This window comes from Salvelinus fontinalis, chromosome 21 (genome assembly GCF_029448725.1).
Source record: "Salvelinus fontinalis isolate EN_2023a chromosome 21, ASM2944872v1, whole genome shotgun sequence".
In the NCBI taxonomy this organism is placed as follows: Eukaryota; Metazoa; Chordata; class Actinopteri; order Salmoniformes; family Salmonidae; genus Salvelinus; species Salvelinus fontinalis.
Genome location: NC_074685.1, coordinates 51,786,097 through 51,802,169, shown reverse-complemented (window position 1 = coordinate 51,802,169; position 16,073 = coordinate 51,786,097). Strand labels below are relative to the sequence as shown.

General features: G+C 41.4%; 1 protein-coding gene across 2 annotated transcripts in view; it reads left to right on the top strand.

Annotated features, from left to right (window-relative positions):
• Nucleotides 1–16,073, top strand: part of LOC129819098 (AF4/FMR2 family member 1-like) — a 77,617-nt gene that overhangs the window by 13,947 nt on the left and 47,597 nt on the right. For both annotated transcript variants that reach the window (XM_055875664.1, XM_055875663.1), the window contains exons 2-3: nt 528–645; nt 2,736–3,581. In XM_055875664.1, coding sequence (XP_055731639.1) covers nt 528–645; nt 2,736–3,581 — 964 coding nt within the window. The remainder of the gene's footprint in view (nt 1–527; nt 646–2,735; nt 3,582–16,073) is intronic.

Genomic DNA, 16,073 nt, shown 5'->3' with positions numbered 1-16,073 from the left:
CAGGCATACCAAACTCTGTGGAAATCGCTTGGGCCTCAAGTGTAATCCATGCTTGAGTCCTGGTTTTAGGAATTATAATTAACCACACTCAAACATCTTACTGCCACCAAACTGATTTTAAAAGCCTATTCTCCCCCAGTAAAATAAATTGATGTTATCCATTTTCATGTCTTCTGGCAGTGTCCCAGTCCAGCGGTAGTGTTTGGAACAAATGGGATGCCAACCCCATAGGACTGTGTTTGTATATATTACACCTGTTTCCGATATAAGTACACATCCCCCATTACACCTGTCTCCAGAAATAATTGGTACACATACCCAGATTACACCCATCTCCAGTTATGATGGGCACACATTATGACATCCCCCTGGACAGTACTTTGGCTAGGTGTGTACTCAAACTTCTGTGTAAATCATATACATGTCTACAGAAATTCTGACTTGCGCACACATTTCAAGTTATGATTTGGCCCATGAGTAAACAGTGGCGCCGATTTTACGCCCTGTGTCTGTCTGATTCACTGCAGCTACAATGAAGAGAGGAATCTCCTTCGCATCCGAGAGTGGGAGAGGCGAAACCAGGAAGGCCTCCAGGAGAAGGAGTTCTACCAGGAGAACGTTCCCCTCTTTGGGGAACCCTACAAGGTGAGTTTGGTTCCTGTTTACCTCTAGGCCTATGTCCTCCTTCAGTTCTAATAACCATGTAGAACTGTGTACTATTTGTGTTGCTGTTTGCTCTTAAGAGAGGTGTTGTGAACCCGTCTCCAACCTTTTTATGAGAAACTCTTCAGAGCTTCTTGATGTAATTTATGAGTTGCTCAGGAAGTGGTCACCTGTGTGCATACCCTTCTGTAATCCCAATGTGGTCGACGTCTAGTAGTAACTGAAGTATATGCTAGCTCCAGGCTCATGGCAGTTCTCGCCTTTCTCCTCTCCTCTAATGTAAGTTCCTAGTAGGGTTGTGTGATATTTGGGGAGACCTCTTCTACGATACTCCAAATATCACGATATCCCATATAACTGGTTTGCGGAGTTAATTAATAAATCATTCTAGACTGCAATTGTCTAATACCCATGTCTGTGATCTGTTTGTATGTCTAGTAGCTATAACAAAGTTCAGGAAAACATCCGGGATTATCACAATGCAATTCTTCCTTATGATATTCTATGTAGGAAAGCACTTGCATTCTAATGAATTCTGTGTGGCTTGTGAGCTTCGTAGAGCAAAACTGTCAACACGTGCGTGTTCATGAGCGTCTAAGCTTTCCACGATGGGTCGTAATAGAACTGTAGCTCAGACATTAGAGACGTTTTCTTGAGAACAACTCTAGAACTCCGGTCTACTGCACAGGCCTGCTGCTATGGGCGGCTCCAGAATAAATAGATCCATCAAATAACATGTCCAGGACGTTTGCGGCTGAAACGTGCAACTAAAGTGTTCAGAACCATTGAAACCACGATGCGGTCATATTGGGTCTGATGGAGTTGTCTTGGAGCATGGACATGGTATACACGCGGGTGGCCAGTTTATAGTTCGCTCCTACAGACATTGAGTCACGTTGCCGTGGCTTGTTATATAAAGGAGGCAGACTGTCATCGAAGGCATTCAATTACTGTTCCATTGAACACTAGAATGGGCAAAACGAGTGACCTTAACAACGTGGGCGTGGTATGATTGTCGGTGCCAGGGGTACCAGTTCCAGTATCTCAGAAATGGCCTGCCTTCTGCACTTTTCACGCGTGACAGTTGATAGGGTTGACCGAGAATGGTGTGACAAGCAAGAACATCCAGTCAGCTGCAGTCTTATAGGCGAAAACAGCTTGTCGAAGGAGAATGGCAAGAATCATGCAAGTTAACAGGCTGGACACAAACGGGCAACTAACAGTGGTGTGCAGTATGGCATCTCGGAACGCACAACTCGTCGGTTCTTGTCACCGCTGGGCTAATGCAGCAGACGCCTACACCGGGTTCCACTGCTATCAGCTGAAAATAGGGTTGGGCGGTATCCAGTGTCATAACGTTTCTATACTATACTGGGGTATACAGTATTGGCGAATGTGTACACAGGGCATTGGATATCATGTTTTTGACACATCTTAGCTTTCTTATACTTATAAGCAGTGGCATAGCACGCTCCCCCGTGAGGCAAGTGTTCGATTTGGGAGAAGGGTGGCGAATTAGGACACATCCTTCCACCTCAACCCGACATTGCCCTTTTCTGAGGATTTTGTTTGGCGTGACTAGTGAGCCCATACATGGAATCCAACCCCAGGGGGTAAGCTAGCTACTGTCACAGAGAGAACTTTGTCTAGTCTACCACTTTGTAAGGTCACATTGGTTGGTTGCCGTAAATAGTCAGCCAATATTTGATATTTTGGGCGATATATACACAGACTCAAAGGGCAACAGTACATTTAGATACATAAATGTTTATCAGAAATCCTCACCTAAACTGACATGCTTGTTTTATTTGTAGACTACAATATCACCCTCACTGCATGTTGCTCTCGGTTTTGTTAAAAGGTAGGCCTGGACTTAAGTACGCGTTAGCAGTTTGGGGTCGACTTCTACAACAAGAAAGAGCGTGTAACAAGATGCTATTGTTATTCTCGTCTTACTCTCTATCATTCATTTTCAAGGCTAACAACAACCATTGCTGATCTGATAAGAACCCTGTTATAATCAATTGTCCCAACATTGTCTGCGGAACCTAAACTTTTATTTTCTGTTTCAGACAAACAAAGGAGATGAGCTTTCCGGCCGTATACAGAGGATGCTGGGTAGTTATGAAGATGTGAAAAACCCCAACTCTCATCTGTGTTTGGACAGTAGCTTCTCTAATGACCCTTCATCTCACGTCACCACAACATATAGGCGGCCATCTCACAGCCGAGACAGAGTGAAGCCTCCATTCCAGAACACTCCTCTGTACAGGGCAGGCCGGAGTGGTAGTGGTGGTCCCTCCATTAGCAGTCAAACTTCTCAGCCTCTGAAGAGGCTCCCTGGTCCCTCCTCCCACACCCAGTCCTCACTGGGTCTCAGTCAAGGCCAGGCCAGCCCTGATCCCATCCAGGGGAAAGCTGAACCCTGCCCCTGGCCAGACCTCAGGGAGTGTGCCAGTCTTACTCCGGTCCTCTCCACCCTAACCCCCCCAGCTGAGCCCCTATCCCCCCTACATTCCAGTGACCCCAGCGACTCTGAGCACCAGGACACCCCCGACAGGCACCAAGGATCCCCCCTGCACCCCGAGAGGCACCCCGCCTCCCCTGTCCCCATGGAGGGGTCCCGTCTTGATGACCCCCAGAGAGACATCCCACTTCTGGCCATCGAGGGAGCAACAACCGTGCCCTCTCAGACATTCCCTCTACCACTAGCCTCTAAACTAAACCTGGTCATGCCCCAGAAGCCCACAGCCTACGTCCGGCCCATGGACGGCCAGGACCAGGTGACCAGCGAGTCTCCGGACTTCAAGCCCTCTCCTGAAGGCTTCCATGGACAGTCTTATCATGAACCATTACCAGACTTGAAAAGCACCAAGCCCAGCCTTTCCAAACTGAAGATTCCATCACACTCTATAGAGGTAAGCAGCACACTGTTTTGTTTTTAACCATGGTTGTGTGTGAGGTTCCTTATTTTGAATAGCATATACCCCTCAAACTCAATTATGGACCTAGAAGCCAGTTAAACTGCTTTTTTAATTTTATTGTTCCCCTCTAATCAGAGACTGATTTTAGATCTGGGACTCCAGGTGTGCGCAATTAGTTACAGAAAACCAGCAGGCTCCGGACCTCGTAGGGTAAGAGTTGAGTATGCCTAAGCTGTGTGAGAAATATCAGTTAATACCAGACACACTGGACTTTAGATTAAATTAAGTTGGCACACTTTAGATACAGTGGCAAAAGTTGGTTAGCAAAATTTTTTTTTCGTAACATCAATGCAACAAACCTTGAACGTACCATAAAATTTAACATGAACCAGTTCTAAATCAGTCCTATTTCTTAGTTGCTGGTTAATATAGAACTTTTGGCTGCCTTGTTATTATCTGCAAAGTAGCACTGTGACGTTAGTGACTTAAATATTTGACAAACTCCAGTCATCTTAAAACTATAGACTGATTTTGGACAAAGTTGGCAGCTGTCTGTGGTTTTAAAATCTCTTGCCTACTATCCTAAATCTGTATTGCCTACTACTTACCCCTGTCCTCTTATCTGATTATCAGCTGTTGTCAAACATTGGTCTGTAAAGTTGCTTATCTTCCTCAATAGTGTTCAGCAAATTCTACTAAATGAAAAGCCTAAATGACATCCTGGCATTTTAAAGTGTACGAAATTAAGAAATTCACATACCTAATCAGCCTATTATTTTGAATGCAAGTATGGGTATTCACACATGCCCAATGCGTTCAGGCAAAGATTGCATGTAGGTTATTAACACAAACCCAGTGGGAAGTCAAGCAGAACAACCCATTGTCGTCAATCCATTTGCATGCTCTAGTATAGTCCTATTCTCTCTGGGTGAATATTTCCATAATTGGCTTTGCTGGGACTTGGAGAGGAGACCTTATCCTGCCTGTGTACCTGGGGGAGGAACAGGAAAATCATCTGTCCTGTAACGTCAGTTAGTGCACATCTGTCTCCTGTAATTATTGTTGTTAGAATAGTCTCAAATGATAATTACTGTTGACTGAGACAGACGGGTGACAATTTCTCTATGGGTGAATGTTTACATAATTAACCTTAGTGATTCTCTTATGCTAATAGGCCTAACCAAAGTAATCCAATGCATTTATTTTGGCGTTCATTTATTTGCCAGGATTGTTACACTTTCAAATTCCCCCACTCAAGCACCTCAAGTCCCTCATCATACTTGCAGATCAGAATATATTATATTTCCCTTAAAGAGGGCGAGAGTTGAGGTGCAACCACCATTTTTTATCATAATTGAAAAGGTGAAACACTCGCTTTCTGTTAAACATTATTTTATTTAAACGACTATTAAAAGCTTGATGTTTCGGGCATTCATCGGAACCCTCAGGTTGGTTTCACACTAAGAAGAGCTTAAACTTTCCCCACTACCCCACCCAGAGAGCAGAGGACAGAAAGCTTATGAGAGCAGACAGTTAGCTCATAGTTGTATTAACCATGCCTCTTGCAAGGCTGTCCACAAAACATTTTTTTTTTAAAGCCTCTTATGAGGAATGTGGCCTGTCCCCTGCCCTCACCCTCCCTCCTCACAGCCTAGGCTGCACCTGCAGTGGCCCTGCTCTGCTCATTGTTGGAGTTCCTGCTGTCCCTTGCACATGTGGACACAAACCCAGCAGTGCTGACTCATAACCCCCACCCCCCTCCTCACTCAACAAACTGAAGGGTCCACATAGAAATGCCACAAATAGAGCTGACATGTCAGAGGTCTCGCCCAGTCAATGTCAGAGATGTACATCTGAACTTCTAGATAATATATTTATATCTGAATGTTCCACAACATTCTGTCCTGCTGAACACATGCAACGTTCCTTTGATTTTAATCCATAGTGAATGTCCTGGAGAGTGGGTATCGGGTAATGTAGATGTGTTTGGTGTTCACTCTGGGGTTTCATTGGCCTTTCTGTCTTTTATCAAGCTTGAAGCTGCCTGCCCTCTCCCTCCCTGGCTACATGAAGCATTCTGCTCTACCCTGCTGTCCATGCCTTGCCTTGACCATGCAGAACTGTAATATTAATAATTCACAATAATCTTGTTTGCATGGGCTGCTCAGATATACCCAGGACATTAGAGTGAGAAGCTGAATGTACTGGGAGGAACATTTTGGTTCAATAAGTTTCCTCATAGACCTACTAAACTAAATAAATGCCTGGTAGTGAACTGTCACAATCTTCAGTATGCTCAGGAAATGTTTGCGGTTTAAATAAAGTACTTTATAATAAATTCAGGATTAAACATAGTTATCTTTTGGAACTGTAGCAGACATTGTGGCCATTACTTCAACTAATGGCTACTCTTTGACTAGTGGGGAAAGTCAGGAAAGTCTTTTGGGGTCAGTGACTAGCCTAAAGTAAGGATGCACCGAGAGATGTTTGTGTGCCTTTGCACTTCAGCGAAACGCCCACCACGTACTCACTGTCATCAGGGCCAGCAGTCTGTTGCCTGTTAACACACTAAAAGAGAAGACAATCAGTCAGTAGTAAAACAACATAGTTGTGGAAGCTGTTCTGTAGGCACTGGCCAAATATAAGGTAAATGGATTGAAATTTAATCACACCGTTGGATTCCTCTGTCTAGACAGTTGTACAGGCATGCCGTAAGCCAATCATTTTATATTGAACTGCAATGTTCAAAGTAGCTAGACTACCTGGCTGCTACACATAAGGAATGCAATATTGCGGTGTTATGTTGATGTTTGTTGTTATCCAGTCTAGAGGGGTATCCTACGACGCAAGCTAGATATTGCTCGTCCGCCTGCCGCTAACTCCAGCAGGCTTGTAACTGCGTTTGCATGTATTTTGGCTATTTGAACGCCGAACTCTTCATTGAGACAATGCTGAAACATCAATCCATGGGCGAGTCCGTGCTAGATTTTAATGTGTGACTAAATCAGCCCAGAGTGTAGCCTGCCCAGGAGCAGGTTAGTTCTGATGGATTTGTTGCCATATAAATTGACTTAAAAAGTGAGCCACATTCGTATGACCAAAGTTACCTTGTTAACTTCTCAAACCTGATTCATAGGATACCCCTCTGGTTCCTGTTTTGGAAACGGTCAGTGCCGTTGTAGGCTACCCAAACTAAGTCTCCAGCATTGGTTACTGTGTGTGGTGGAAGATTGTACAGTAGTATGGGGTTTGGAAAGATGGGTGTGTCGTGTTGAGAGAGAGTTACAGTGCTCTAGAGGAATGCTCTGTCACAACATGCTCATAACAAGCTCGGATCCTCCCCTTTCTGGGTTTTTTATAGATTTTAACTGCTCTGTCTGTGCTGTGATGGAGCTTTATTTTATGCATTGTTAAAGCTACTATCCAGACCCATCAGATCTGCAAACATTGAAGGGTTATCCCAGGGATATGGGGAAAGGAGTGAATTGGTTCTGGCTGATACTCTACCAAAGGCTGCTACATACACACTCGTTGGGCCACCACACTCTTTCTCGTCACCTAGCCTCAGGTAGTGTTGTCCTGTCTCAGAGCAGCAGCAGCCAGTGAGCCCACACAGTTCTCCTTTGAGCCGTCTGTGTGTTACCCTGTTTATAAAGAGTCAAGGTCTAGATTAGACTAATGACCTAGTCAGCACTGGTTGATTAAGTGGCTCTCCTGTCCTGGCTGTGTTTGCTGCATTGTAGTGTTGCAGAATTATATTGTTCCTAGCAGAGAGAAACGGAGAGAAAAGCCATACCCTCCTACCGCCCAATGCCACACCCCACCCCACACTCTTAGTGCTGTGTGTGCGTGCGTACACATGCATATGTATGGCAGCCAGGCAGGCAGCTATAGTGACCTCTGCTGCCTCAGAGCCCAGCAGCAACACTCCACTCAGTCCTCCCTACAGCAGCACAATACCGTAATTGCTGGACTATTAAGCGCACCTGAAAATAAGCCGCACCCACTGAATTTTATTTTTTTATTTATTTTGTACATAAATAAGCCGCACGTGTCTATAAGCCGCAGGTGCCTACCGGTACATTGAAACAAATGAACTTTACACAGCCTTTAAACGAAACACGGCTTGTAACAAAAATAAATAGGCTTTAACGAAACACGGCTTGTAACAAAAATAAATAGGCTTTAACGAAACAGGCTTGTAACATTTTTTTTTTTTAAATAGCAGTAAACAATAGCCTACCAAGAAAGTCCTTGGTCACTATCTTCCTCCTGTGCACTGAAACCACTGAAGTCATCTCCTTTGGTGTCGGAGTTGAATAGCCTCAGAATTGCTTCATCCGATGTTGGATCGTTTTCATTGCGCTCTCCTCACTTTCATCCGGAGGCAAACTCATCCAAGCCTCATTTTCTAGTTCGGGCCATCTGCTTTTCTTTCCTCTGAAAACTTTTGTTGTCTTTTTGCACTAAGTCAGTTTCTCACGCTGCTGTTTCCAACGTCTTATCATCGACTCATTAAGGCTCCCGTGCAGCAGCACTATTTCCTTTTCCAACAGCCAGATCGATCGCCTTCAAATTGAAAGCTGCATCATATGCATTTCTCCGTGTCTTTGCCATGATGAGGGTGACAAAATGACTACCGTAATCAGAATGATGGAAAGTTTGAGACGGTGCTCAGTTTTTTGGCGGCATGAATTTGTGAAAGCGGGAAAAATCCATAAATTAGCCGCGTCATTGTATAAAGCGCAAGGTTCATAGCGTGGGAAAAAAGTAGCGGCTTATAGTCCGGAAATTACGGTACACTAGCTTTGTTATCATCACCACCTTACATAACTACTGCTGTGAACTGAGGACCACTTTAAAGTCCTTATCTGAAACACAGAACCCTGAGGAATAAAGCATTATCACACTATTTTGCTTTCTGAGGCTGTTGGAAAGAAGTAGCGTATCCAGACAGTTTATAAACAGCTATATTTTGATGGAGTACTTTAGTTGTTAGGCATTAACCACTACTTAGGCTATTATGGTGCAGTAGTCTGAGGTGAGAGAGAGAGAGAGAAAGGGAAAGGAGAAGTCTTGTCTGTGGTTTGTCAGTTCTGCTGTTCTAGGTTGGGACTAGGGTTGTGTCCCAAATTGCTCCCCACTCCCTACATGGCGCACAACTTTTGACCAGCGGGCCATAAGGCCCTGGTTAAAAAAAGGTAAAATAAAAAAATGTCTGGTCGACAAATTTTGGGTATTTTATTAGGATCTCCATTAGCTGTTGCAAAAGCAGCACCTACTCTTCCTTAGGTCCACACGAAACACGAAACATATAATACACGGCCCCATGTTGCAAGGATCTGTAACAATTCCTTAATAGACAAGGACAGAACTAAATACATGTTATTTTTTTTTAAAAGGCACACGTAGCCTATAGTTATAGTATGGGCAGCGAACAGAATTGCATTTTATCGATGGCAATTTGAATGCATACATATCGTGACGAGAATGGCCCATTGTCGTGCCATTCATCTGCCGCCATCACCTCATGTTTCAGCATTATAATACACGGCCCCATGTTGCAAGGATCTGTAACAATTCCTGGAAGCTGAAAATGTCCCAGTTCTTCCATGCTCACCAGACATGTCACCCATTGAGCATGTTTTGGATCCTCTAGATCGACGTGTACGACAGCATGTTCCGGTTCCCGCCATTGTATAGGAGTGGGACAACATTCCACAGGCCACAATCAACAACCTGATCAACTCTGTGTGAAGATGTGCCATGTTGTATGAGGCAAATGGTGGTCACACTAGATACTGACTGGTTTCCTGATCCACGCCCCTACTTACATATATATTTTTTTAAGGTATCTTTGACCAACAGATGCACATCTCTGTTCTCAGTCATGTGAAATCCATAGATTAGGACCTATTGAATTTATTTTAAATGTCTGAATAACAAGATGAATAACATCTTTGAAATTGTTGCATATTGCATTTATATATTCTTTCAGTGTAATAGTCTCATTAAAGTTTGGCTATATTTTCTGTCACCTCCCTCATGTCCGCATCGGTTTGGACATGAGGCTGTAGCCACTATGCATGTCACCTACACGTTGACATGTAGGCATTTTATATGTATGTATGCTACATGGAAAAAATATTTGAATATTATACCAATGTTGGCCTCTGATCCAGTTCTGATTGGTGTAATTGTTTGATATTGTGATGTATTATTATAATAAATATATACTTTTTTTTACGCCATTCGGACAACTTAAATCTATACTCCTGTCAGACTTTTTTTTTTTTTTTTTTGTCCGTGTACAAGCGTTAATGTTGAGCCCTGCCAAATCTTTTTTTAAAGTTTAGGCCTTGTAAGTGTCAAAATATGATAAAACAACAGCTGATGGCAGAAGCTAACTACTGTAGCTAAGTGGCCAGTTAACCTCCGTAGCAATCTAGCAAGCAACACTAAAGGAATTGCCAATAAGTTAGCACAACTTTAGCCGAACTAAAAATATTTATTAATATTAGCTAGTCGGCTATCATTTACGAGGCCAGCAAACACATTCCCCACACAATAGGAATGTATTTCCTCCAACGGCATAATGAGAAGGTGCCTCTCGGTCCCAAAATGCGTGTTTTCTGGAGACTTGTGGGAGGAGTGCTGATGACGTCACACACTGTATGAGCTTTTAGTAGCCTGATTTGCATCCAGACTGAAGAGAAATCCGCACACAATGCATCCCTGACCACCTCCAGACAGGTCTGGACACAATCAGACCATAAAGTGATTTTTGCTCTTCTAGACCCATCTTTTCAATGCTAGCTTCGTATTCTGATAGCAGAAATCCCATGTACAGTGGTTCGTCCTTTAAAAGTTGCAGCGTACTGCAGCATAGCTTGCATGGTGCCGCAGAATTCTAAGGCATGTTATTTGTCAACCACTAATGTTAGTTAGTGCTAGTTTGACCACCAGAGGGCATCTTTAACCTATAACGCCTCACAAACCCGGATCCGGGATCCCCCCCATCACAAAAGCTGACTAGCATAGCCTAGCCTAAAGTTACAGGGATATCATAAAATAAAATGTTCATGAAATCACAAGTCCAAGACACCAAATGAAAGATACAGATCTTGTGATTCAAGCCATCATCTCTGATTTTTAAAATGTTTTACAGGGAAGACACAATATGTAAATCTATTAGCTAACCACGTTAGCAAAAGACAATTTTCTTACTCCACCATTTTCTTACTGCATCAGTAGCTATCACAAATTCGACCAAATAAAGATATAAATAGCCACTAACCAAGAAACAAACCTCATCAGATGACAGTCTGATAACATATTTATTGTATAGCATAGGTTTTGTTAGAAAATTTTGCATATTTCAGGTATAAATCATAGTTTACAATTGCAGCCCCCATCACAACTATCACTAAAATGACTAGAATAACTCCAGAGACCATCGTGTATTAGCTAATTACTCATCATAAAACATTTCTTAAAAATACACAGCGTACAGCAATTGAAAGACACAGATCTTGTGAATCAAGACAATATTTCAGATTTTCTAAGTGTTTTACAGCGAAAACACAATATAGCGTTATCTTAGCTTACTACAATAGTCAGTCACACAGTAGCATTGATTCAAGCTAAAAATAGCAATAACGTTATAAACCACCAAACGCTATTAATTTTTTCACTAACCTTCTCAGAATTCTTCAGATGACAGTCCTGTAACATCATATTACACAATGCATATAGTTTGTTCGAAAATTTGCATATTTAGCCGCACAATTCGTGGTTACACAATGTGTTTAGTGTGCAAAAAATCAAGCAATCTGTCCGGCGCCATTTTGGAAAGGCACCTAATCTTATCGAAAACTATTCATAAACTTGACAAAAAAAATACAGGTTTGGACAGCAATTGAAAGACAAATTAGTTCTTAATGCAATCGCTGAATTACATTTTTAAAATTAACCTTACTGCGCAATACTGGGTACAATACAGGGTGCGATAGCGCAACGCTACATGGAAAATAATGGCGTTTAATACATTTTACTTTTTCCACAGAACAACGTTTTATCAGCATAAATAGTACTTACTATTAGCTGAACTCCCATCAGAATCTTGGGAAAGGTGTCCGTTGGCCAAAAGAATCGTTGCTGGGTTGGAGAATGTTTCCTTTGACTTTGCAATTAGCAGTACAGAATGGCATTCGAGAGAGAGACACCCAAGTTTCTACAGCGCCATGGAAATAAATACCTGAAAATTGCAATATACTGACATAAACTGGTATAATTCGGTTCAAAATAACACGATTATGATGTCTTTAAAGCCTATAGCGAATAAAAACAGAGCCAGATACATCTAGGAGCTAAAACCAGAGGTTCTAAAAAGACATGCCAAGAGCCTTTCTGCGTCAGCGCGAAGTCCCAAAAGGCCGGACACCTCGGTTCCAACCAATTTATAGACTTTCTGAACCGTGTAGAAACCGCATTTCAACTCTCCCTATTCGCTAACAGCCAGGGGAAGGCGTATGCAGTGCATCTCAACCAATAGAAGACAGGCAAAGTTAAAGACAGGTCTCAGAGCAGATGATAAAATTTGCCATTCTCACACAGACATAGGAAAGTGCTCTAAGTCGAGTTCTGTTTCACTTACAGACATAATTCCAACGGTTTTAGAAACTAGAGTGTTTTCTATCCAATATTAATAATAATATGCATATTGTACGAGCAAGAATTGAGTAGGAGGCAGTTTAATTTGGAGACCAATTTGTGCAATGTTGAAATGGCACCCCCCTAGTGGCAAGAAGTTTTAAGAAGCATTTGATAGCCTTCAATAATTGCTGTACTAGAGAATTTAAACCCTTTTTTTCGTAAGAACATAGTATATGGGACTGATTTGTAAGAAATTTTACTTAATTAATTTGATTTAATATCATGGTGTTTCTATTCCCCCAAAAAATTTAAAACCCTCAGGGTTTCCATTAGGATAGAACAGAAAATATGGCGCTGTAAAACGAGATGGTGGGGAGTAGGTTACAGTACTAAGAGCATAACATTTCCACACCCTAGTTGTATAATTGTGGTCTAACCAATACCCAAATGGAGATTTAGTGAAAATAAAAATCTCATTGATTTATCAAGACCAGTTCCCATGCTTGTCTCAGAGCAGTGTGAAACTGTGCTATAATAGTTGAACACAGCAGGTAAGCTATTGCTTCTAACTTCAATATGCTCTTCAAATGAATAAGACCACCACTTTTAACAGCACATTACTCAACACTAGTGAGACTCATGTCGCCTACAGTATATCGGGAAATATTTTTCTTCAATGATGTGATCGCTAATAATTACGTATGGGTTTCCCGGTGGTGGCCAGCACAGTATCGAACCTGTACCTGCAACGCGTTTTGCAGTGTCTTAGACCGCTGTGCCACTCGGGAGGCCCCATCCACAAAGTATCAAAGAGGTGTTGGTAGAGAGGTGTTAGAGAGGTGTTGGTAAAGGTATATTGTCCTGTTAACAGCTCATGATGGGCTATAGTAATACTGTACATGGTGTCCAGGTCAGGATAACCAAAACATTTCTTTATTAAAGACTATCAGAAAGAATGTTTGTACTTATTTATTTTAATCCAAAGTCATGAGTGAGTCACTCAGCTTTATTTAGGTGCTGGGGCTATATGACTGTGCCATCAACTTGATGATATTTATTTTGTTTTCAAAAAAATGAATGTCTTCGATTTGTAATCAAAAAAGACCAAAATAATAGTATTTTCCAGTTGGCAACAATTTGTTTACCTTAATTAGCCTACTTTGTTCCGTTATTTCTGTCATTCAGTGATATTTATTCCCACAGTAATTTATGGATCCATAAGGAAATAAACATCTGCATTTTGAATGAGTATTTGTGTAATTTTGTTAACAAAAGCATAAAGTTGCTGATGAAGAAATTGTACTGTACAGTATATGTTTCATCCAACATTTTGCGGTTTCATGAGGTCGCCCACACGTAGCTTTATGTAGGTGCCGAGGCTATATGACTGTGTATCAACTTTGATTATTTAGCAGACATCACTTGCTTATGTTCAGTCAACACATATCTTAAGAATATCATGGAATTTAATTGAACATTTTTTGTTTCTCCATGCTTGTCTCAGAACGATGCTTAAATAGTCATCCACAGCGGGTAGGTTATATATAACAATATTTTGGAGATGATTTTGTTTTCCAAAAAACCTCAAAATGAGCATTTTGTAATCTGAATAAAGGACAAAATATTTATTTCTGTTTTTAGAGGAACAGAAGGACATCCCGGCCAGCCAAAACCTTCCCTAACCCGGATGACACTGGGCCAATTTTGCACTGCCCTATGGGACTCCCAATCACGGTCAGATGTGATACAGCCTTGATTCAAACCAGGGACTTGTTGCACTGAGGTGCAGTGCCTTAGACCACTGCGCCACTCGGGAGCCATGACCAATATTTATTGTCCTGCTATAACCCATCCTAGAAACGTTGTTTGCAGAATTCACAGCCTGCCACGCTTGTGAAAAACAGGTTTAATAATACTTTTTTCCCTTCCACATGGTAAAGGTTCCAATTCATAATTTTTTTATCAATTAGTATATTTGTGTTTCACCACAATATTTGTTGTATTATTTGTTCTGTCTTTTCTGGTGGATTAAACTGAAATTGCAACCAATCATGGCCGGTTGTGATACAGCCACCCTAACTAAGAAATACATTTGAGGAAAGAATTCTCCCCCTACCCTCCTAGGCAAGTCTATTGTTCTGCTAATAGCCTTGCTAATAGCCATAATGGCGCTGTACAACGTGACCGTGTGTGTTTTGAAAGAGTATTTTCCAGTAAGCAACCTTTATTAGACAACTTTGTTACAATATTTCTGTAATTCAGTGATATTATTCCCATAGTAATTCGTTATGGATCCATAGCTAAATAAACATCTGCATTTTGAAAGAGTATTTTTATATTTTTTTTATTAAGGAAAGCATAAAGATGCTGATGAAGAAGTACTGTACAGCTTTATCCAACATTTTGCGGTTGCATGAGGTCACCCATACACACTTTAAACATTTGGATAGTAAAGCATTTTGAAGCTAGAAGCTGCCGGCATTTATTTATTAGGCTACTGTGCAGTCTGACAAGTAAAGAGCCTACAGTACATACTGTAGTAAACATGCCAATACTGCCTGGCTCTGGACCAATGCATCAGCTGTAGCCCGTATTTCCAGTGAAACTATTCAAGCCATCGACTCACTGATGAGTGAAGATGATGAGCGATCGGCGAAGGCCATATGTAATCCGCTGGCTTCACGGCACATCGCCATCGCTCTAATCACAGTCAGAAGACATTTCAAGAAACTTGTGGAAACGCTCGGTAAGACATGTTAAAAATATATATGTATAATTTATTTTTTGATTTTTATAAGTTAGGCTATTTACAAAGCAAAAGGTACATAAAATATGCCTACACCTCAGGGACTGCTATATTGTTTCCACAATAAATCACTTTTGCCTCCTTTTTCAGGTTTCACGGCTCTAGATTTCTTTGAGGAAGAAATCTTCCGGAGATATGCCGGACCCTATGTCAGAGATGTGTTTCTGGGACCACATAGTTTCTTTCATTTTGAATGTATTTTTTTATCATTATTTTATTAACAAAGCTTAAAGATGTTGATGGACAACTGGAAGCACTTTGTATTTCTTCATCACTACTGTAAATAAAAACACAGCATCTTGTTTACATTCTTTATTGTAACCACAATGTCACAAATAATTTATCTACCGTTCCAAATACTTTTAGAGTTTGGGATTTACAAATGTGCGCTTTTCATGTCATTTTTCGTTAAATCGAGTTCGGATTTAAGTATAACTTTTTACTGACGCCTTTAGTGAGAGGTCTAATGATTTAATATTTAATATCTGTCCTCCAAATTCACAAATTGGACGTGTAGACTGGCAATAAGAACAGCGGGAACTTTTCAGCGCCATTATTAGTGCAATGCCCCTTAGTGTTGCTCTGTGCTACCCAGTGGGGTCGGGTGGGGGTTCACCTCCTCCCTTCCCCATGGACTAGGTCCATCTTCTGGAGAACTGCAAGGCAATCCCATTGTGTGCCTCTCGGGAGCCATGACCAATATAGATTGTCCTGCTAATAACAGGGTTAATATATCTGTGAGAATAGACAAAGGGCTTTTATATAACTCTAAATTGATGATAATAATCGTGCTAAAACAAATGTTTTGGAGATGATTTTGTTATCAAATAATATAAATTGATCGAGGAAAAAGGCTGTTCTTGATCATGGGGAGAGACATTGTTACTAATTTGTAAATAAAGCCATTTTGATATTTAGAACTATTTCTGTTTTTAGAGGGAGAGAAACTGTAGGCTTTTAGTTCTCATGGCTCTCCCAGTTGAGGCCGGCACGGGTATTGAACCAGCATCTGTAGCAACACAGGT